This window comes from Hyperoodon ampullatus (assembly GCF_949752795.1).
Source record: "Hyperoodon ampullatus genome assembly, chromosome: 1".
In the NCBI taxonomy this organism is placed as follows: domain Eukaryota; kingdom Metazoa; phylum Chordata; class Mammalia; order Artiodactyla; family Ziphiidae; genus Hyperoodon; species Hyperoodon ampullatus.
In genome coordinates this window covers 137,853,032-137,875,737 of record NC_136914.1, presented here as the reverse complement: position 1 = coordinate 137,875,737, position 22,706 = coordinate 137,853,032, and the positions used below count along the sequence as shown (strand labels likewise).

The 22,706-nt window shown below is 37.7% G+C and overlaps 1 protein-coding gene across 1 annotated transcript in view; it reads right to left on the bottom strand.

The window, feature by feature from the left end:
- SCLT1 (sodium channel and clathrin linker 1) overlaps nt 1-22,706 on the bottom strand; it is a gene marked incomplete at both ends in the record, with an annotated part of 272,227 nt that overhangs the window by 4,981 nt on the left and 244,540 nt on the right. Inside the window, one exon of the mRNA XM_079719413.1 lies at nt 7,866-7,944. Within this exon, the coding sequence (XP_079575539.1) occupies nt 7,866-7,944 (79 nt within the window). The remainder of the gene's footprint in view (nt 1-7,865; nt 7,945-22,706) is intronic.

Sequence of the window (22,706 nt, the reverse complement as noted above, 5' to 3'; positions counted from 1 at the left end):
CTTGATTTTGGACTACTGGCCTCCAGAACTGCGAGACAATAAGTTTCTGTTGGTTAAGCCACCCCAGTCTGTATTACTTTGTTAGAGCAGCCTCAGGCAACTACATAGGCATCATGAATACAAATCTGTCACAACATGGTGTCATGCAGACAAGTTAAAAGAATCTATCAATTAAAAAATGTATTAGCCTTCTCCATACTTACTAGCCTAAAAAAAAGTTTTTGCACATGTAAAATTGTTATACAGTTCTTTGAACTAGGTAGTTCCCATGTCATAACATACAAGTGCTAAGAATGAATGTCATGCCTAGTAAAACAAAATACTGAACTAACAGTAACCTGCTAAAATGTGCTTATTCTATTTCTTATTGTGCCCTAAAGCAAAATTAAATTGTATGAAGAGAACTATATTGGCTTTTCCAATTTACCAAGATGTTTAAATACGTAGTCTTAATTTAAGAGACACATCATTAACACTAGAGAAAACCTGAGGAAAAACCGCCATCATCTATAATATTCATTTTCATAGTTATAATCAGACTATATATACATTTTACTATGCTGCTACCATAATGGCTAAGACACAGTACAGCTTAGATAAAACATAATATATGCAACTGTTCTTTTTTAATTGATCATTTTAGTTGCTTTTGATATTCCAAAATAATTAACATTACTATGTTGAATATTTCCCTTTAAATTTTTTCAAATTTTAAATTATTTCCTTAGAACAGATTCCTGGAAGTGGGAGCAAAATCAAAGAGTTTTTGAAAGGCTACTGTTTAATTGTTTTCTAAATGGCTCATGTCAATTTACAATGCTATAAAACTGAAGTGTAATGACTTCACTATGGCTCCTATAGAAGGCCAGAGAGAGCTAGTGGACCATACAGCCTGTTAATGAAATTCCAACAAATACCTTCGAAGTTTGTTCATCAAACAAAGAACTAGAGTTCTAGAAAGTTCTAATAATAATCTGGACATTGTTTAAATATTTTTCTTCAAAGGAAAAAAAATGATAAACCCTTGCTATATTTAGTTCTAAAGCATTAATCTAAAGGAATGTTTTAATATATTCCAGTAGGAAAAAGTATTTTCTACATGTCTTTTGTGATGGATTAAAACAAAATTGGAGGAGGATCTTCAAGACGATGGTGGAGTAAGATGTGAAGATCACTGTCCTCCCCACAGATACATCAAAAATACATCTACATGTGGAAAAACTCCTGCAGGACACCTACTGAATACTGGCAGAAGATCTTAGACTTCCGAAAAGGCAGGAAAATCTCCACGTACCTGGCCATGTGGCTGACAGGGTCTTGGTGCTCTGGCCGGGTGTCAGGCCTGAGCTACTGAGGTGGGAGAGCTGAGTGCAGGATATTGGACCATGAGAGACCTCCTGGCCCAACGTAATATCAATCGGCAAGAGCTCTCCCAGAGATCTCCGTCTCAACGCTAAGACCGAGCTCCACTCAACAACTAGCAAGCTCCAGTGCTGGACATGGCATGCCTAACAATTAGTAAGACAGTACACAACCCCACCCATTAGAAGAGAGGCTGCCTAAAATCATAATAAGTTCACAGACACCCCAAAACACACCACCCGACGAGGCCCTGCGCACAAGAAAGACAAGATCCAGCCCAACCACAAGAACACAGGCACCAGTCCTCTCCACCAGGAAGCCTACACAACCCATTGAGCCAACCTTAACCACTGGGGGCAGACACCAAAAATAATGGGAAACATGAACGAGCAGCTGGCAAAAAAGAGACCCCAAACAGTAAGTTAAGCAAAATGAGAAGACAGAGAGATATGCAGCAGATGAAGGAGCAAGGTAAAAACCCACCAGACCAAAAAATGAAGAGGAAAGAGGCAGTCTACCTGAAAAAGAATTCAGAGTAATGATAGTGAAAATGATCTAAAATCTTGGAAATAGAATGGAGAAAACACAGGAAACATTTAACAAGGACTTAGAACTGAAGAGCAAAAAACAATGATGAACAACACAATAAATGAAATTAAAAATTCTCTAGAAGGAACCAATAACAGAATAACTGAGGCAGAAGAATGGATAAGTGACCTGAAAGATAAAAGAGTGGAAATAACTACTGCAGAGCAGAATAAAGAAAAAAGAATTCAAAGAATTTAGGACAGACTCAGAGACCTCTGGGACAACATTAAATGAAACAACATTCGATTTATAGGGCTCCCAGAAGAAGAAGAGAAAAAAAAAAGGACTGAGAAAATATTTCAAGAGATTATAGTTAAAAACTTCCTTCATATGGGAAAGGAAATAGTCAATCAAGTCCAGGAAGTGCAGAGAGTCCGAAACAGGATAAATCCATGGAGAAACATAAGACACTTATTAATCAAACTATCAAAAATTAAATACAAAGAACAAATATTAAAGAAGCAAAGGAAAGGCAACAAATAACATAAAAGGGAATCCCTATAACCTTAACAGCTGATCGTTCAGCAGAAACTCTGCAAGCCAGAAGGGAGTGCAGGACATATTTAAAGTGATAAAAGGGAAAAACCTACAAGCAAGATTACTCTAACCAGCAAGGATCTCATTCAGATTTGATGGAGAAATTGAAACTTTACAGAGAAGAAAAAGCTAAGAGAATTCAGCACCACTAAACAAGCATTACAACAAATGCTAAAGGAACTTCTCTAGGCAGGAAACACAAGACAAGGAAAAGACCTACAATAACAAACTCAAAACAATTAAGAAAATGGTAATGGAAACATACATATTGAGGACTACCTTAAATGTAAATGGATTAAATGCTCCAATCAAAAGACACAGGCTGCCTGAAAGGATACTAAAACAAGACCTGTATATATGCTGTCTACAAGAGACCCACTTCAGACCTAGGGACACATACAGACTGAAATTAGGATATGGAAAAAGATATTCTATGCAAATGGAAATCAAAAGAAAGCTGGAGTAGTAATTCTCATATCAGATAAAACAAGACTTTAAAATAAAGACTATAACAAGAGAAAAAGAAGGACCCTACATATGATTAAGGGATCAATCTAAGAAGAAGATATAACAATTGTAAATATTTATGCACCCAACACAGGAGCACCCCAATACATAAGGCAAATGCTAACAGCCATAAAAGGGGAAATCGACAGTAGCACAATAATAGTAGGGGACTTTAACACTTCACATTCACCAATGGACAGATCAACCAAAATGAAAATCAATAAGGAAACAAAAGCTTTAAATGACACATTAAACAAGATGGACTTAATTGATATTTATAGGACATTCCACCCAAAAACAACAGAACACACTTTCTTCTCAAGTGCTCATGGACCATTCTCCAGGATAGATCATATCTTGGGTCACAAATCAAGCCTTGGTAAATTGAAGAAAATTGAAATCGTATCAAGTATCTTTTCCAACCACAATGCTATAAGACTAAATATCAATTTCAGGAAGAAAACTGTAAAAAATACAAATATATGGAGGCTAAACAATACGCTACTAAATAACCAAGAGATCACTGAAAATAATCAAAGAGGAAATAAAAAAATACCTAGAAACAAATGACAATGAAAACATGACAACCCAAAACCTATGGGATGCAGCAAAAGCAGTCCTAAGAGGGAAGTTTATAGCAATACAATCCTACCTCAAGGAACAAAAAATATATCAAAAAAAAACCTAACCTTACACCTAAAGCAATTAGAGAAAGAAGAACAAAACCCCCCCAAACTTAGCAGAAGGAAGGAAATCATAAAGATCAGAATAGAAATAAATGAAAAAGAAATGAAGGAAACCATAGCAAAGATCAATAAAACTAAAAGCTGTTTCTCTGAGAAGAAAAACAAAATTGATAAACCATTAGGCAGACTCATAAAGAAAAAAAAGGGAGAAGACTCAAATCAACAGAATTAGAAATGAAAAAGGAGAAGTAACAACCGACACTGCAGAAATATAAAGGACCATGAGAGATTACTACAAGCAACTATATGCCAATAAAATGGACAACCTGGAAGAAAAGGACAAATTCTTAGAAAAACACAACCTTCCGAGACTGAACCAGGAAGAAAGAGAAAATATAAACAGAACAATCACAAGCACTGAAATTGAAACTGTGATTAAAAACCTTCCAACAAACAAAACCCAGGATCAGCTGGCTTCACAGGTGAATTCTGTCAAACACTTAGAGAAAAGCTAACACCTACCCTTCTCAAACTATTTCAAAATATAGCAGAGGTAGGAACACTCCCAAACTCATTCTATGAGGCCATCATCACCCTGATACCAAAACCAGAGAAAGATTTCAAAAAAAAGAAAACTACAGGGAGTAGCACTGATGAACAGATACAAAAATCCTCAACAAACTACTAGCAAACAGAATCCACCAGCACATTAAAATGATCATACACCATGATCAAGTGGGGTTTATCCCAGGAATGAAAGGATTCTTCAATATATGCAAATCATTCAATGTGATACACCACATTAACAAACAGAAGGATAAAAACCATATTATCATCTTAAAAGATGCAGAAAAAGCTTTTGAGAAAATTCAACACCCATTTATGATAAAAACTCTCCAGAAAGTAGGCACAGAGGGAACTTATCTCAACATAATAAAGGCCATATATAACAAACCCACAGGCAACATTGTTCTCAGTGGTGAAAAATGGAAACCATTTCCACTGAGATCAGGAACAAGACAAGGCTGCTCACTCTCACCACTATTATTCAACATAGTTCTGGAAGTTTTAGCCACAGCCATCAGAGAAGAAAAAGGAATAAAACGAATCCAAATTGGAGAAGAAGTAAAACTGTCACTGTTTGCAGATGACATGATCCTATACATAGAGAATCCTAAAGATGCTACCAGAAAACTACTAGAGGTAACCAATGAATCTGGTAAAGTAGCAGGATACAAAATTAATGCACAGAAATCTCTTGCATTCCTATACACTAATGATCAAAAATCTGAAGGAGAAATAAGGAAATACTCCCATTTACCATTGCAACAAAAAGAATAAAATACCTAGGAATAAACCTATCTAAGGAGAAAAAACATCTGTATGCACAAAAGTATAAGATACTGATTAAAGAAATTAAAGATGATACAAACAGATGGAGAGATATACCATGTTCTTGGATTGGAAGAATCAACATTGTGAAAATGACTCTACTATCCAAATCAATCTACTGATTGAATGCAATCCCTATCAAACTACCAATGGCATTTTTCACAGAATTAGGACAAAAAATTTCACAAATTTTATGGAAACACAAACAACCCCAAATAGCCAAAGCAATCTTGAGAAAGACAAACAGAGCGGGAGGAATCACGCTGACTTTAGACTATACTACAGACTATACTATAGACTATAGTAGACTATACTACAAAGCTACAGAAATCAAGACAGTATGGTACTGGCACATAAACAGAAATATAGATCAATGGAACAGGATAGAAAGCCCAGAGATAAACCCATGCACAGATGGTCACTTATTTTTGATAAAGGAGGCAATAAAAGACAGCCTCTTCAGTAAGTGGTGCTGGGCAAACTGGAGAGCTACATGTAAAAGAATGAAATTAGACCACTCCCTAACACCATACATAAACTCAAAATGGATTAAAAGATGTAAATGTAAGCCCAGACATTGTAAAACTATTAGAGGAAAACATAAGCAGAACACTCTGTGACATAAATCACAGCAAGATCCTTTTTGACCCACCTCCTAGAGAAATGGACATAAAAACGAAAATAAACAAATGGGACCTAATGAAACTTAAAAGCTTTTGCACAGCAAAAGAAGCCATAAACAAGATGAAAAGACAACCCTCGGAATGGGAGAAAATATTTGCAAATGAAGCAACTGACAAAGGATTAGTCTCCAAAATACACAAGCAGCTCATGCAGCTCAATATCAAAAAAACAAACAACCCAATCCAAAAATGGGCAGAAGACTTAAATAGACATTTTTCCAAAGAAGATACCAACAAAGACATGAAAGGATGGTCAACATCACTAATCATTAGAGAAATGCAAATCAAAACGACAATGAGGTATCACCTCAGACCAGTCAGAATGGCCATCATCAAAATATCTACAAACAATAAATGCTGGAGAGGGTTTAGAGAAAAGGGAACCCTCTTACAGTGTTGGTGGGAATGTAAATGGATATAGCCACTATCGAGAACAATAGGGAGGTTCCTTAAAAAACTATAAATAGAACTATCATATGACCCAGCAATCCCACTACTGGGCATATACCCTGAGAAAACCATAATTCAAAAAGAGACATGTACCAAAATGTTCATTGCAGCTCTATTCACAATAGCCCGGAGCTGGAAACAACCTAAGTGTCCATCATCGGATGAATGGATAAAGAAGATGTGGCACACATATACAATGGAATATTACTCAGCCATAAAAAGAAATGAAATTGAGCTATTTGTAATGAGGTGGATAGACCTAGAGTCTGTCATACAGAGTGAAGTAAGTCAGAAAGAGAAAGACAAATACCGTATGCTAACACATATATATGGAATTTAAGAAAAAAAAATGTCATGAAGAACCTAGGGGTAAGACAGGAATAAAGACACAGACCTACTTGAGAATGGACTTGAGGATATGGGGAGGGGGAAGGGTAAGCTGTGACAAAGCGAGAGAGAGGCATGGACATATATACACTACCAAATGTAAGGTAGATAGATAGTGGGAAGCAGCTGCATAGCACAGGGAGATTAGCTCAGTGCTTTGTGATCACCTGGAGGGGTGGGATAGGGAGGGTGGGAGGGAGGGAGATGCAAGAGGGAAGGGATATGGGAACAGATGTATATGTATGACTGATTCACTTTGTTATAAAGCAGAAACTAATAAAAAATATATTTACTTTATTTTCTTTTCCAAAAAAAAAAAAAAAAGAGCCATGTACCACAATGTTCATTGCAGCACTCTTTACAACAGCCAGGACATGGAAGCAAGCTAAATGTCCATCGACAGATGAATGGATAAAGAAGATGTGGCACATATATACAATGGAATATTACTCAGCCATAAAAAGAAACCAAATTGAATTATTTGTAGTGAGGTGGATGAATTTAGAGTCTGTCATACAAAGTGAGGTAAATCAGAAAGAGAAAAACAAATACCGTATGCTAACACATATATATGGAATCTAAAAAAAAAAGGTTCTGATGAACCTAGGGGAGGGACAGGAATAAAGACGCAGATGAAGAGAATAGAGTTGAGGATACGGGGAGGGGGAAGGGTAAGCTGGGACGAAATGAGAGAGTGGCACTGACACATATACACTACCAAATGTAAAACAGATAGCAAGTAGGAAGCAGCCGCACAGCACAGGGAGACCAGCTCAGTGCTTTGTGACCACCTAGAGTGGTGGGATTGGGAGGGTGGGAGGGAGATGCAAGAGGGAGGGGATATGGGGATATATGTATATGTATAGCTGATTCAGTCTGTTATATAGTGGAAAGTAACACAAAAATGTAAGCAATTATACTCCAATAAAGATGTTAAAAAAAATTAGAGGAATTGGGTTAAAAAAAGTCTTAGACATGCAAAGAAATAAAGGGGATCCTAACAATTTTGAAAAAGCACAAGGTATACTGGTAAAACTGAAATAAGAGCTCTATCTTTGTCATTTAAATATGATGAATCACTAACTTTCAAAGCTTTTATTCATATTATATTAAGTGTGTACTTTTAGGGTTATGTATGCTTCCTACAAGAAATACTCACATCAGTATGGTATTTCCAAGTTGAGAATTAATTTGGACTTGGCTCAGGTAAAATTCTATAACATGTGTATCAACCTGCAGCGGAAAGCACTTTCCAGGAGGGTCATTATCTTACCTCAACTACCTTTTCATTTGCCATTTCCAGCTGAGAAAGCAGCTCTTGGGTATGAAGTTTCTGTCGACTCAGCTCACTCCTATTAATCATGAGAGAGGGAAGAAAAAAAAAAGAACGGAAGAAAAAGCCATTAATATAACTGTTCAAAAATTTAACAAAATCGAATCTTTATTAGTGAGATACATGTTCATGTTTTGAACTAAAATATCTTGTGTGCAAAATAAAAGTTGCTTCTTAATAGACCATATCTGAAACGACTCATTTCTTTATAAAATACATATATATCTGGACATTGGTTGTACAACAGTGTGAAAATACTTAGCGCTATTGAACTGTTCACTTAAAATGAATGGAAAACTTCCAGGTGGGTGAACACTTGGAAATTTGGGCAGAGTTTTGGGCCTGGAGAGGGTAAAGATGCTCCGTGCCCCTCTCCCATGCCTGGCCCTATGCATCTCATCCATTGGATGTTCATGTGTATCTTTTATCATAACCTGTAACAAACGGCTAAACGAAAAAGAAGACAGCAATAATAATAACAACAGGGAAACATTCTGCATGATAAAAAGCCATCTCTTGGCTGGCAAGGACCAAAGTATTTTACCCCTGGGAAGCCTGTTTTGCATTTGCAGCAAGAGGGCATTGAGGGCCCCTCAAGAATAGACCACTCGAGCTTAGTTACGCCTGTGCAGAAGGACAACTTCTGCACCTTTTTCCAATCCCCGCATGCCTCACACTCACCACACCTCAGACTGCTGTACTTTTTTATTCTTTATTCCCAAAATAGCTTGAGCCCCTTGTCTTCGGGGAGGCAAATCTGAGACTAGTTCTCCTGTCACTTGGCTGCTTACTGAATAAGCCCTCTGTTTGCTGCAAACCTCGACAACTCAGCGTTCTGGTTGCTACCTGTCAGGCAAAACCAAGCAGGCTCGGAAACGTCAGGAGTTCACAAATGAATTCATCTAGAGAACTGACAAATCTGTCAAAAAGAGTTGGATCTTGAGAGAAGATTTGTTTCTGTGGCAGCCGTGTGGCTGACAGGGTATTGGTGCTCTGGCCTGGTGTGAGGCCTGAGCTTCTGAGGTGGGAGAGCAGAGTTCAGGACACTGGACCACCAGAGATCTCCTGGCCCCACATAATATCAATCTGCAAGAGCTCTCCAAGAGATCTCTGTCTCAACACTAAGACCCAGCTCCACCCAACGACCAGCAAGCTCCAGTGCTGGATGCCCCATGCCAATCAACTAGCAAGACAGGAACACAATCACACCCATTGGCAGAGAGGCTGCCTAAAATCATAAGTTCACAGACACCCAAAACACACCACCAGATGCAGCACTGCCCACCAGAAAGACAAGATCCAGCCCCACCCACCAGAAAACAGGCACCAGTCCCCTCCACCAGGAAGACTACACAAACCAATGAACCAACCGTACCAACTGGGGGCAGACACCAAAAACAATGGCAACTACAAAACTGCAGCATGTGAAAAGGAGAACCAAAACACAGTAAGTTAAGCAAAATGAGAAGACAGAGAAATATGCAGCAGATGAAGAAGCAAGTTAAAAACCCACCAGACTAAACAAATGAAGAGAAAGTAAGCAGTCTACCTGAAAAAGAATTCAGAGTAATGGTCGTGAAGATGATCCAAAATCTTAGAAATAGAATGGAGAAAACACAGGAAACGTTTAACAAGGACCTATAAGAACTAAAGAGCAAACAAACAATGATGAACAACACAATAAATGAAATTAAAAATTCTCTAGAAGGTTCAATAGTAGAATAACTGAGGCAGAAGAACAGATAAGTGACGGGGGAGACAAAATAGTGGAAATAGCAACCGGAGTACAGAATAAAGAATGAAAAGAATTGAGGACAGTCCCAGAGACCTCTGGGAAAACATTAAATGCAACAACATTAGAATTATAGGAGTCCCAGAAGAAGAAGAGAAAAAGAAAGGGACTGAGAAAATATTTGAAGAGATTAGAGTTGAAAACTTGTCTAACATGGAAAAGGAGATAGTCAATCAAGTCCAGGAAGTACAGAGAGTCCCATACAGGATAAATCCAAGGAGAAATACAAGAAGACACATAACAATCAAACTATCAAAAATTAAACACAAAGAAAAAATACTAAAAGAAGCAAGGGAAAAGCAACAAATAACATACAAGGGAATCTCTGTAAGGTTAACAGCTGATCTTTCACCAGAAACTCTACATGCCAGAAGGGAGTGCAGGACATATTTAAAGTGATAAAAGGGAAAAACCTACAACCAAGATTACTCTACCCAGCAAGGATCTCATTCAGATTTGATGGAGAAATTAAAACCTTTACAGACAAGCAAAAGTTAAGAGAGTTCAGCACCACCAAACCAGCTTTACAGCAAATGCTAAAGGAACTTCTCTAGGCAGGAAAAACAAGACAAGGAAAAGACCTACAATAACAAACTCAAAACAATTAAGAAAATGGTAATGGGAACATACATATCGAGGACTACCTTAAATGTAAATGGATTAAATGCTCCAATCAAAAGACACAGGCTGCCTGAAAGGATACTAAAACAAGACCCGTATATATGCTGTCTACAAGAGACCCACTTCAGACCTAGGGACACATAGAGACTGAAAGTAGGGGATGGAAAAAGATATTCCATGCAAATGAAAATCAAAAGAAAGCTGCAGTAGCAATCCTCATATCAGACAAAACAAGACTTTAAAATAAAGACTATCACAAGAGAAAAAGAAGGACCCTGCATAATGACTAAGGGATCAATCCAAGAAGAAGATATAACAATTATAAATATTCATGTACCCAACACAGGAGCACCCCAATACATAAGGCAAATGCTAACAGCCATAAAAGGGGAAATCAACAGTAGCACAATAATAGTAGGGGACTTTAACACTTCACATTCACCAATGGACAGATCAACCAAAATGAAAATCAATAAGGAAACAAAAGCTTTAAATGACACATTAAACAAGATGGACTTAATTGATATTTATAGGACATTCCATCCAAAAACAACAGAACACACTTTCTTCTCAAGTTCTCATGGACCATTCTTCAGGACAGATCATATCTTGGGTCACAAATCAAGCCTTGGAAAATTGAAGAAAATTGAAATTGTATCAAGTATCTTTTCCAACCACAATGCTATGAGACTAAATATCAATTACAGGGAAAAAAAACTGTAAAAAATACAAATATATGGAGGCTAAACAATATGCTACTAAATAACCAAGAGATCACTGAAGAAATCAAAGAGGAAATCAAAAAGTACCTAGAAACAAGTGACAATGAAAACACAATGATCCAAAACCTATGGGAGGTTTTTTTTTTTTTTTTTTTGCGGTATGTGGGCCTCTCACTGTTGTGGTCTCTCCCGTTGCGGAGCACAGGCTCCGGACGCGCAGGCTCAACGGCCATGGCTCACGGGCCCAGCCGCTCCGCGGCATGTGGGATCTTCCCAGACCGGGGCACGATCCCACGTCCCCTGCATTGGCAGGCGGACTCTCAACCACTGCGCCACCAGGGAAGCCCCAGGATTGGTTTTTATCCTTTGACCTTCTGCTTCTAAAGTAAATCAATAACACTTCCAATTATGAGCCTTGAATTTTTTTCAAGTGAACCTAAAAACCTGTTAAGTCCCTCTAGTGTCCTATATTTGAGTGGATAGTTGTTAAAATCAGCAAGCAGTTTGTTATAAATACATAGAAGAGAACAAAAAATAATGTCCACAAATCAATTCCAGAAATATCTACTGAACATTCTTTATGGCCAAGTGCAAGGCATGCGGTGGTAAACACATGGATGTTGCCACAACAGAACTTACAGACTAAGGGGAAACAACTTATTCCTACTCAGTGGCTTCATCTATACATGTCACTGAGTAGGAGAAGCTTGAGTATCTATCACTGATTGCGCGACAGACAAACTCTAATGTTTCACCTCAGCTTCATTTTGGTGGTAATAATAATGCGGGATAAATGACTGTGCTTCCTTTAAAGTATCTTGTGTAGTTTAAATTACTGCTGCTCCTCAACATAACATAACAAAGAAAAGCAAAGTGACTAACGTGGCCAGTCTTCTAGGCCGAATGTAATTAAAGGTAAAAGTTATGCACGTTAGTGCTGATGAGAAATAACCTTTGAGTACTATGGAGAGGAAGATGATACAATGATTGCATTTATAAAGTTAGCCAAAACTCAGTTTATACAAAACCTTTTCAGAAAACACCTACTGCATAATTTGATGCCTAAGCTATTCATTTACCCATGACAATTTATCTGAATAATAATAATAATTCTTAATAATTCCTATTAGATAGTAATAATTTCCCACAAAATTTAAGATCACAAAGATACAAATTATTAACTCTAAGTTACTTTTTCTCTGTGTAAATATCTGTTCTGTCGTGTATCAAGCGCTGTCACCCCCATTGGACAGCGAGCAACACTGCTATTCATCAAGACAGTGAAGATGTTGGTGACGGTAGTAATAACAGCAAACAATCCCCCAGTGCTTCCTCTGTGCCCAGCACTGTTCTAGATGCTTTATGTAAACTACCTTTTCTAGCTTTCATGATAACCCCGTGAGATCCCCAATTTTACATATGAGAAAATTAAAAGACAGAGGCATTTAAAAATAAAGTTAAGTAATTTGCCTAGACTCACACAGCTTGTCAATTGGAGAGTCAGAATTGAAAAACCGGACTCTTTGGTTCCAAAGTCTGTGCTCTTAACCACTCCCCTGTACTGTGCACCATGGCAGGCAAATGCTAAATGTTTGTTAGATGAATAAGTGAAAGAGAATGTGTGTGTGAATGTGTGTATTAGGCACTGAAGGAATAGAAATATTTATACATTTACTTGGAAACCTGACAAGTTATATCTTACTGATTTCTTCCCTAAAGGTTCAGTCCTATATTCAAATTTAACACGACTAACATCAAACTTTTTGCATCCCCTTGCAAACCTACTTTTCTCTCTCTGTTTTTTTTGAAGTCCTAAGATAAAACCTACTTCTCATCCTGCTACTCAGTTTTTATACTGACATCTCTGCCCTCACTACTTAGGTTAAAAATGTTAAAGTCAACTCTGTTTCTCACTTTCTCTTGAATGCAACATCTAGTTTGCCCTTAAATAGATTCTTCCTTTGCAGTGTTTTTTGCATCTATTTTTCATTTCCTTTATATGTGTATATGTATACATATATATTTTTTGGCTGCATTGCACAGCTTGCAGGATCTTAGTTTCCTCACCAGGGATTGAACCCCAGCCCACGGCAGTGAAAGCACCAAGTCTTAACCACTGAATTCCCTATTCTTCAGGGAAGAACCTTAATCAGGGAATTCCCTATTCTTCATTACTACTCAGGGTTACCATCACAACTGAAGTTCTTATAACTTAATTTTTAGATTTACTGCAGTTGCCAACTGCTCGGGCTTCTCAGCATCAAGTGAAAAACTGTATGTAAAGCATCCACCAGTGCACATAGAAGTGCTCAATTGATGGAGTAGTTTTCCCTAACACATCACTAGCATATTTCTCTTTCTAAAGCACCACTTTAATAATTTGTTTCCTTGAGCAATAATTTCCCAGTGGCTCTCTGCTACCAGACAAAACAGTCCCATTTCCTGAGACTGCATTCAAATTCCTCCAAAATTTTGTGTAATTTATCTTTTCAACCTTATCTCCAATAGGAGCCTTCTACTTCAGTTAGGCTCTCACTGTCTCACCAATAAATCATATATGTATCATCTTTAGGCTCATTTTGTATCACTTTCTGTACCCTCTATTGAATATTTCCCGTTAAAATCCTGCCCATTCTTTAAGATTCCACCCTTGTTCCTCTTCTTTCCATGCCTCCTTCCCAGTTCCTTTTAATCCAGACAGTTCTCTTCTCACATCAAAGCGTTATTTATTTTATGTAGAAGACATTTAACAATTCTGTATTATAATTCTAATTAGTGGTTTATAAATGTGTTTATATACATATACACTTATACACACACACACATACTCACAGGCCCCCAAGTATAATGGAGACTTTTAAAAAGGGGATTGTTTTTAGTTTCCACAGTATACACCACAAGGCTTTACACATAGGGATTTAATAAATATTTGCAGGTTTAGGAAACCTAGCAGTTAGAAAATTTTATTCCCTATTTGCTCAACAGTTACTGAGGAATCTACCACAAAACAGACTTTAGATAAAAATTTTTAAACATTTATTTAGATTTATTTATAGTCTACTACTTTCTCCAAAGGATTTGAAGTGCCTAAGAAAAGGTAATTTTTCAGTTAAGCATTTCCTTCAATCTCACTCCTGAATGAAAGTTTAGAATGTATTAAAGGGTGGAGAGAAAAGTGATTTCACCAACTCTATCCCCCGAGGCTTTCCTAGAGCCTGCCTGTCAGTACTTTGCAACTCCTTATTTCTCTGTCAGGATATTTCATTGCAGGGATAACGGAAAGACCCAGGAGGATGACCTGACTCTGTATTATCTATGAGAAAATGTCTCTTTATTAGAGAATATAATTGAGAGTTCCCTATGTCATTAGTAATTTAGGATAAACATAAAATAAGACTTTCCAGAAAGTTTCACAGTGGTATTACACCCAAACACTTGCCAAGTAAAGCTATATAATCTCTTCACTGGAAATCTTTAAAAATAGAAACATTCTTACCAATCGGGAATGATTTAAGTGTAGCCTGCCAGAAGGTAGAGATAGATGACATTTCCAGTTTCTATATGACATTATGGCAGTTAAAGAGCACTTTATACTAATTACAGAATTTAAGTGGAACTGTACCCAAGTTCTCTGTAATTTCTGACATATTACATATCATAAGGTTTAAGGTAAAATTATCTTCTACCGATTTCAATGTAACTATAGAAGAACAAGGAATTCCTTATACTATCACTGGAAATTGCTTAGCCCATCAGTGTCCTAAATATTTTTAGTTCACTTATATTAATTCATGTGTATGTGATAGAAAATTCTAGTCATACCTACAAAATATAATTTTAAAATTATTTGTAGAATATAATTGATTTACTACCTTCTGTGTAAGTAAAATTTTATAAAATAATTTATAAACAAAATAATTAATGCTGTATCTATTAAAAAATATTAGAATCAACATTGGGAAGTCATCCAATTCTTCAGCTGGAGGTGGAAGTGGGTGAAGGGTGAGCACCTAACGCAAGAGCCCTTCCTCTGTGGTCCACGGACAGGCTTCAGGTAGTACGTTCACAAATACCCTGAACTATATACAAGATCTTGTGTGTTTACCTAGTCTGGGAAGAAGGTCTATAGATTTCCTCAGATTTTTAAGAGGTCTGAGGCCTAAGGAAGGATAAGGATTTTGTCTGAGCTTTTTGCCTGGAATATACAAAGTTTTTAAAGAATTTTTTCTTTTAAAGTATGAGCACACTGATTGGAGTGTTTCAATGTTGAATGTCTTTCTTACACAAACCACATCCATAATGTTATCATCTATAATTATTTCCACTTTTGCTTTCATTAAGGTGGTACAGGAATTTAAAGGCACTTGGCAAGCAGTCCAAATACAGAAATATTCTAGATTTTTACAGTATTCCCTCTATTTTATAGTTGCTTATCCAGACTTAATTCAACAGCAAATTCTCCAAAGCATACAATTCAGTTTAAAAAGAAACAATAGGGCTTCCCTGGTGGCGCAGTGGTTGAGAGTCCGCCTGCCGATGCAGGGGACGCGGGTTCGTGCCCCGGTCTGGGAGGATCCCACATGCCGCGGAGCGGCTAGGCCCGTGAGCCATGGCTACTGGGCCTGCGCGTCCAGAGCCTGTGCTCCGCAACGGGAGAGGCCACAGCAGTGAGAAGCCCACGTAATGCAAAAAAAAAAAAAAAAAAAAAAAAAGAAACAATAACTTTCTTTTTGTACTCACATATCACTGGTTTATTTAATTAAATTATGTATTTCTAAAACAGGTATAACTGGCATAACCTGGTTTGGGAACAATCACACTGATACAGTAAAGCAAGTGCAGAGTGTCTAAGCTGACTAGGTAAGGGCACAGAGAAAGTCTCAGGCCCTGGTCAGCATGCTCTGTACAGAAACTTGACTGGTTGACGTTGCCCACGATGAAATGGACATCAGCCAAGAGGATTTTCTACTGCACATGAACATTAATACTGTACCTTATTATTGCCTTGATATTGCAAAGTAGTTATTATTCTCATCTTATAGGTAAAGAAATTAAGACTCAGAAAGGTTATTTAATGTTCCTAAGGTCAGGCAATGATTGAATGAAAAAATGGGCTTCATACCCAGTCTTCTGTTTGTTTGTTTGTTTTTTTGCGGTACGTGGGCCTCTCACTGTTGTGGCCTCTCCCGTTGCGGAGCACAGGCTCCGGACGCGCAGGCCAACCGGCCATGGCTCACGGGCCCAGCCGCTCCGTGGCATGTGGGATCCTCCCGGACTGGGGCACGAACCCGTGTCCCCTGCATCGGCAGGCGGACTCTCAACCACTGCGCCACCAGGGAAGCCCCATACCCAGTCTTTTAATAAAAATGTTCTCTCAACTAAATCACACTGCCTCTTACCTTAAGCCCAATCATTTATAAGAGATGTTATTAAAGCATATCTGTGGCATTATATAATATCAAGATCTAAAAGGCAAAGTGAAGATTCTCTGAAAAAAATTTAATTCTGAGTATGCAGCAAAATGGTCAGTAATTGCAAAGACTGTGACCTTGACTTCGTGTGTGGCTTCAAAAGACCTGACTACTAAAAAAGGAAATTCATCCTAAGGTTTCAAATCTTATTCAGTTAACTAAAAATATCACAGGTTACAGGCCAGCTTTAGATATATTCAAGCACCCTTGGTCACAGGCCCAGGTTCGTTCTTTCCCTTTCTGCACATTCCCCCTAAGTGATCTCATTTAGGCCATGACTGTAGGGGAACACAAATGAGCAATTCAAATGCAACTTGTCCAAAATGGCAACTACTTCTTATCCATACCTTCCCAAGTTTCCTCCCTCCCAGTAAAGGGCATCATCACCATCTACCCAGATGCTCAAGTCAAAGCTTAGACGTCATCTTAGATTCCTTCCATTTTCTCATCCCCTATATTTGGCTTATCGTGAGTTCTACCCTACACCTCCCTAATATACTTCATAACCACCCATTTCTCTCCATCTCCACCCACAACACTCTGTTCTAAGCCACTATCATCTATTGCCTAGAATACTTACTGTCATAATCTAATATCTGGTTTCCCTGACTCCATTCTTGCCCCTTCTCTAGTCTGTTTTCCACATAATAGCTAAAGTGGTCTTTTAAAGACCTAGGAATGTCTAAAATTCTCCAATGATTTCCTACTGCTGCACTTTGGACTTTAACTTAAAATAGACTTACTTAAATATCTTGGTTAAAGTAAGTACAAACAGCTTACTTAAAATAGCCTACAAGATTCTCATGGTCTGATTCTTGCCTAGTTCCTCAACCTGACAGCATTCTCTACCCTCACTCACTATACTCTAATCACATGGGTCTACTCCCTAACACTGCACCTTCGTACTTGCTATTCTTTCATCTGCCTGGAATATTTTCCTGGCTTTTTCATAGAGTTGATTTCTTTCTATCATTTGGGCCTCAGTTTAAATCTCACCTTTTCTGACTACTTTTTAAGAAACAGTCCAGCCCTTTCAGCTCCCACCCTGTCCGAGTTACTATTGCATCATCGCGTCTGTTTTCTTCATGCCTTTTAAAATACATAGAATTATCTTGTTTATTTGTTAGTTTACCTTCTTATTATTTCTCTCCCCACCCTGGAATGAAAGCTCTAAAAGAGAAGCTACATTCACAGGGCTTAGAACAGTGCCTGGCACACATAAGGTGGTTTTTAGTCTAGACAAATTTTAGTTAATTCCACAGAATCACTTAACTAGTCCATTCAATAAGAACATTTCTAATATCCTATATCTCGCTTTTTCAAAGTTTTCATCTACTTGCTCTCATATGACAACTAATTCGATAATTCAGTGATTACACTTTAAAGTAGCCATCAAACTGTGTAATAAATTCAGGAGACTACTACTACAAAAACCAACGTGCTACGGAGCTCTATTTATAGAAATCATTTATAGAAAGCTTATTTTAAGTTACTTGAAGAATGAACTCAAAGTTTCAAAGTAATGTGTGAATTTTCTTTACAACATATAATTTTAATCTTAGGATAAGACTGAGGGAATTACAAAGTTCATTCGTTCAATATATACTGAAGTGAGTGCCTTTGCTAGGTGCTAGGGAGACAAGGAAGAACAAGATCCAGTCTCCACCACAGTGAAACTTAGGAACTACCAGAAATACTGAAAAGCTACGAGGTTTATAATACAGGTAGTAAATGCTATAAAAAATTCACAGTGCTATGGGAACACATATGGAGGATCAGGGGATTAGAGCTGTCTCTCCAGAGGAAGTAGGCTCGTAAGCCGATACATGAAAGATAAATAGAAGTTAGATGGACAAAACCAGGGTAACGAAGAGTGTTACAATCAAATCCATGTGTGAAGGCCAGGAAATAAGAAGGGATAATAAATTTAGGAAACTGAAAGAAAGCTCAGTATGAATGGAACAGAGTGTTACTAGTATATGGGAGTGGGGATGAGAGAGGAAAAAGCTGGAATCACAAAGAAATACAGCTTGGATTTTATATGTATAAGGTAATACAAGGAAATACAAGGATCTTATATGTCTTGATAGGAAGTTGAGCCTTTATCATCAGTACACTGGGGAGCACTGAAGTATTTTAAGGAGAGAAGTGACATGATTGATTTGAACATCAGAAAATCTTGCTGATTACAGCAGGAAAAATAGTAAGTAAATATGACTGTAGTAAATTAGGGGGTTTTAGGAGTAATCTAGGTGAGCAATGTTGATAGCCTAACTATTGGAGGGAAATGGACAGATTCAAGAGTTATTTAGAAGGTAGCATTAGTAATACTGGATATTTAGGGGTGTGAGGAAAAGGAGGAGTTCAGGATGACATCTAGAGTTTTGCTTGAGCAAGTGGGTAGATATTAACACATGGGAATGGAAAATACAGGATGAAACAAAGGCTTGGGCCAGGTGTGAAATGATGAGCTCAGTTTTGAAGATATTGAGTGGGAGGTACCTATGGAAACGTTCAGTAGACAGCTGGAAAAACATTGTTTCAAAAAGGTCAGCATTAGAAGCTGTTTTATAACAATAATTAGCCTTTTTCTGCTTGTCTCTGTCATAGAAATAGATATCCTAACTCATGCTGAAAGAGAAAATTTCTACTCTAAATATACTTCAATTCTCAATATCACTGGTATATATATATAACTGAAAAGGTACGGTTATGAAGTTAAGAGCAAAGTTTTCCCTACAATGCACTAGTCTCTTTGAAAATGCCACAAATACTTTAAATAAAATAAGAGAAGTTATGGTTCCTTAAGGCATGGGATAAGAGTTTGAAATTTGGGCCAATATCTCAGGCATTATAATTAATTACTGTAATTGCTTAGATCATTTTGTTATTATGGACGCACAGTTCAAGTTAAGGATGGGCCATGTATATTTTGGTGGATACACTGTAAGGGAAAATTTCCTCAACGCATGAAATCCTTTAGTGATGACTAAAGATTAAATCACATAAGGCTCTATTCTATATTATACGAGACAATTAAAAACAAAAGGTATACTATTCGTTTCAGGGAAATGATGGATCTGCCAGCTGCAGAAAATGCTTTCTTTGAAACTCTCTTATGACAAATTAACATAGCATGTGCCAGATGTTTTTTTTTCTGTTGAATTATACTGTAATATGCTTCAGTTACTTTTAGTAATTACGCATTTTGTGATCTGCCAGTACCTGCAGCTGCCTCTCATTCTGTTAATTTAATAAAAAAAAAAAAACTAAAAAAAAAATTTTAGAAAAGCAGTTATGGCAGCCAAACATTACAGATATACAGCCAAGAATAATGTTTTAGAGACTGAAGAGAATTCCTTAGGCTTGAATGCTGTATAATTCATATAAATATATATGAATTGTCCTGTCACTGGACAAGAGAAGAAAATATTACACCTTGTATATTCATTCATTCATTTATTCAATACAATTTTATTGAACAGCTATATGCCAGGCAAGATGTTAGCTCATGGTTTTGTAGACGAGATGGATATAAATGATAGTTATGCTACAGTTCAGTAAATGTCATAAAGAAGAATGAGCAGAATGGTATGGGAGTACAGGAAAAGGAAAGATGCATGTCAGAGGTATAAAGAATGCTTTATAGAAAAAAAGATATTTGAGTTGGGTACCTGGAAGGAAGAAAATTTTTTCAGGTGAGGAGTTGGGAAAGAACATCCCTAGAAAGAAATAGCATGTACCAATTACCCCTAGAATCAACCTTGATTCCTTTCTTTTCCTTCATACTCTATATCCAATTCATCAGCACCTTCTATTACCTCTAAAAATAAAGACTCCCAATGAATCCACCTTTCTCTTTCTTCTTAGTTTAAGCCACCCCTATCTCTTATTAACACTCTTGTGATTGCCTTCTAAGTCCTTCCTCAGCTTTTTACTCACTTCCATTTTCCACACAGGAGACAGAGTGATCTTTAAAAAAAAAAATCAGATCAGGTGACTTCTTTCAAAACTGTCCACTGGCCTTCATTCACACTTAAAACTCTTTAGCCTGGCTAATGAAACCCTACAAGATCAGGTCCCTGTCTGCAGCAGCGAGTGCTCACCAAACATGCCACATGCTCCATTTACATTTCCTAGGCTCCTATGTAGTTAGATTGGGTCCATATGCCTAGTTTGGCCAATGAAAGTAAAAGGAAGTGATGTGCATCGCTTCAGAGCTGAGTTAGTTAAAACCCAGTGTTCTTCCATTCCTCTCTGTCCCTGCTGCAGATCTTAGAAGACCATGTGTTCAAGATGATGTAACCTCTACCAGCAGAGCCTTACTGCCAAACCACCTTAGACATGTAATATGAGCAAGAAATAAACCTTTGTTGTGTTAAGCCCCTGAGATTGTTTGCTGTGGTGTCTGGCATTACTTTATATAATACATTGCCTAAACCTTACACTACTGCCTTCATTTAGCATACTATTTCTTTTACTTCAATCATCAAGTGTATTCCTGCCCTGGGGTCATTGCACTAGCTGTTCTCTCTGCTTGAACAGCTCTTTCCCCTGACATTTAAATGATAGGATCCGGGGCTTCCCTGGTGGCGCAGTGGTTGAGAGTCCGCCTGCCGATGCAGGGGACGTGGGTTCGTGCCCTGGTCCAGAAAGATCCCACATGCTGCGGAGCGGCTGGGCCCGTGAGCCACGGCCGCTGAGCCTGCGCGTCTGGAGCCTGTGCTCCGCAATGGGAGAGGCCACGACAGTAAGAGGCCTGCGTACCGCAAAAAAAAAAACATAAAAAAAAAATAAAAAAATAAATGATAGGATCCTTTTCATCATTAGATCTTAAGGTTCATTTCCTCACAGGATCTTCCTCGTCTACCAGTCTCAGGTGTCCACCCATCCATTATCACATTGGCTTATTTTAATTTTCTGCATGATACTTATTATCTGATTTTATATGTATATATTTATTTGTTCAATAATTTCCCACTTTCCCATCAATACCCTAATATCTTAAAAAGAAAGGTGGGGGGAACTTGGGCTTTGCTGTTATCCTTAGTACTTAAAGAATAGCGCCACCAGAAAGGACAGCCTCTTCAATAAGTGGTGCTGGGAAAACTGGACAGGGACATGTAAAAGTATGAGATTAGATCATTCCCTAACACCATACACAAAAATAAGCTCAAAATGGATTAAAGACCTAAATGTAAGGCCAGAAACTATCAAACTCTTAGAGGAAAACATAGGCAGAACACTCTATGACATAAATCACAGCAAGATCCTTTTGGACCCACCTCCTAGAGAAATGGAACTAAAAACAAAGATAAACAAATGGGACCTAATGAAACTTCAAAGCTTTTGCACAGCAAAGGAAACCATAAACAAGACCAAAAGACAACCCTCAGAATGGGAGAAAATATTTGCAAATGAAGCAACTGACAAAGGATTAATCTCCAAAATTTATAAACGGCTCATGCAGCTCAATAGCAAAAAAACAAACAACCCAATCCAAAAATGGGCAGAAGACTTAAATAGGCATTTCTCCAAAGAAGATATACAGACTGCCAACAAACACATGAAAGAATGCTCAACATCATTAATCATTAGAGAAATGCAAATCAAAACTACAATGAGATATCATCTCACACCAGTCAGAATGGCCATCATCAAGAAATCTAGAAACAATAAATGCTGGAGAGGGTGTGGAGAAAAGGGAACACTCTTGCACTGCTGGTGGGAATGTGAATTGGTACAGCCACTATGGAGAACAGTATGGAGGTTCCTTAAAAAACTAAAAATAGAACTACCATATGACCCAGCAATCCCACTACTAGGCATATACCCTGAGAAAACCATAATTCAAAAAGAGACATGTACCAAAATGTTCATTGCAGCTCTATTCACAATAGCCCGGAGCTGGAAACAACCTAAGTGTCCATCATCGGATGAATGGATAAAGAAGATGTGGCACATATATACAATGGAATATTACTCAGCCATAAAAAGGAACGAAACTGAGCTATTTGTAATGAGGTGGATAGACCTAGAGTCTGTCATACAGAGTGAAGTAAGTCAGAAAGAGAAAGACAAATACCGTATGCTAACACATATATATGGAATTAAAAAAAAAAAATGTCATGAAGAACCTAGGGGTAAAACGGGAATAAAGACACAGACCTACTTG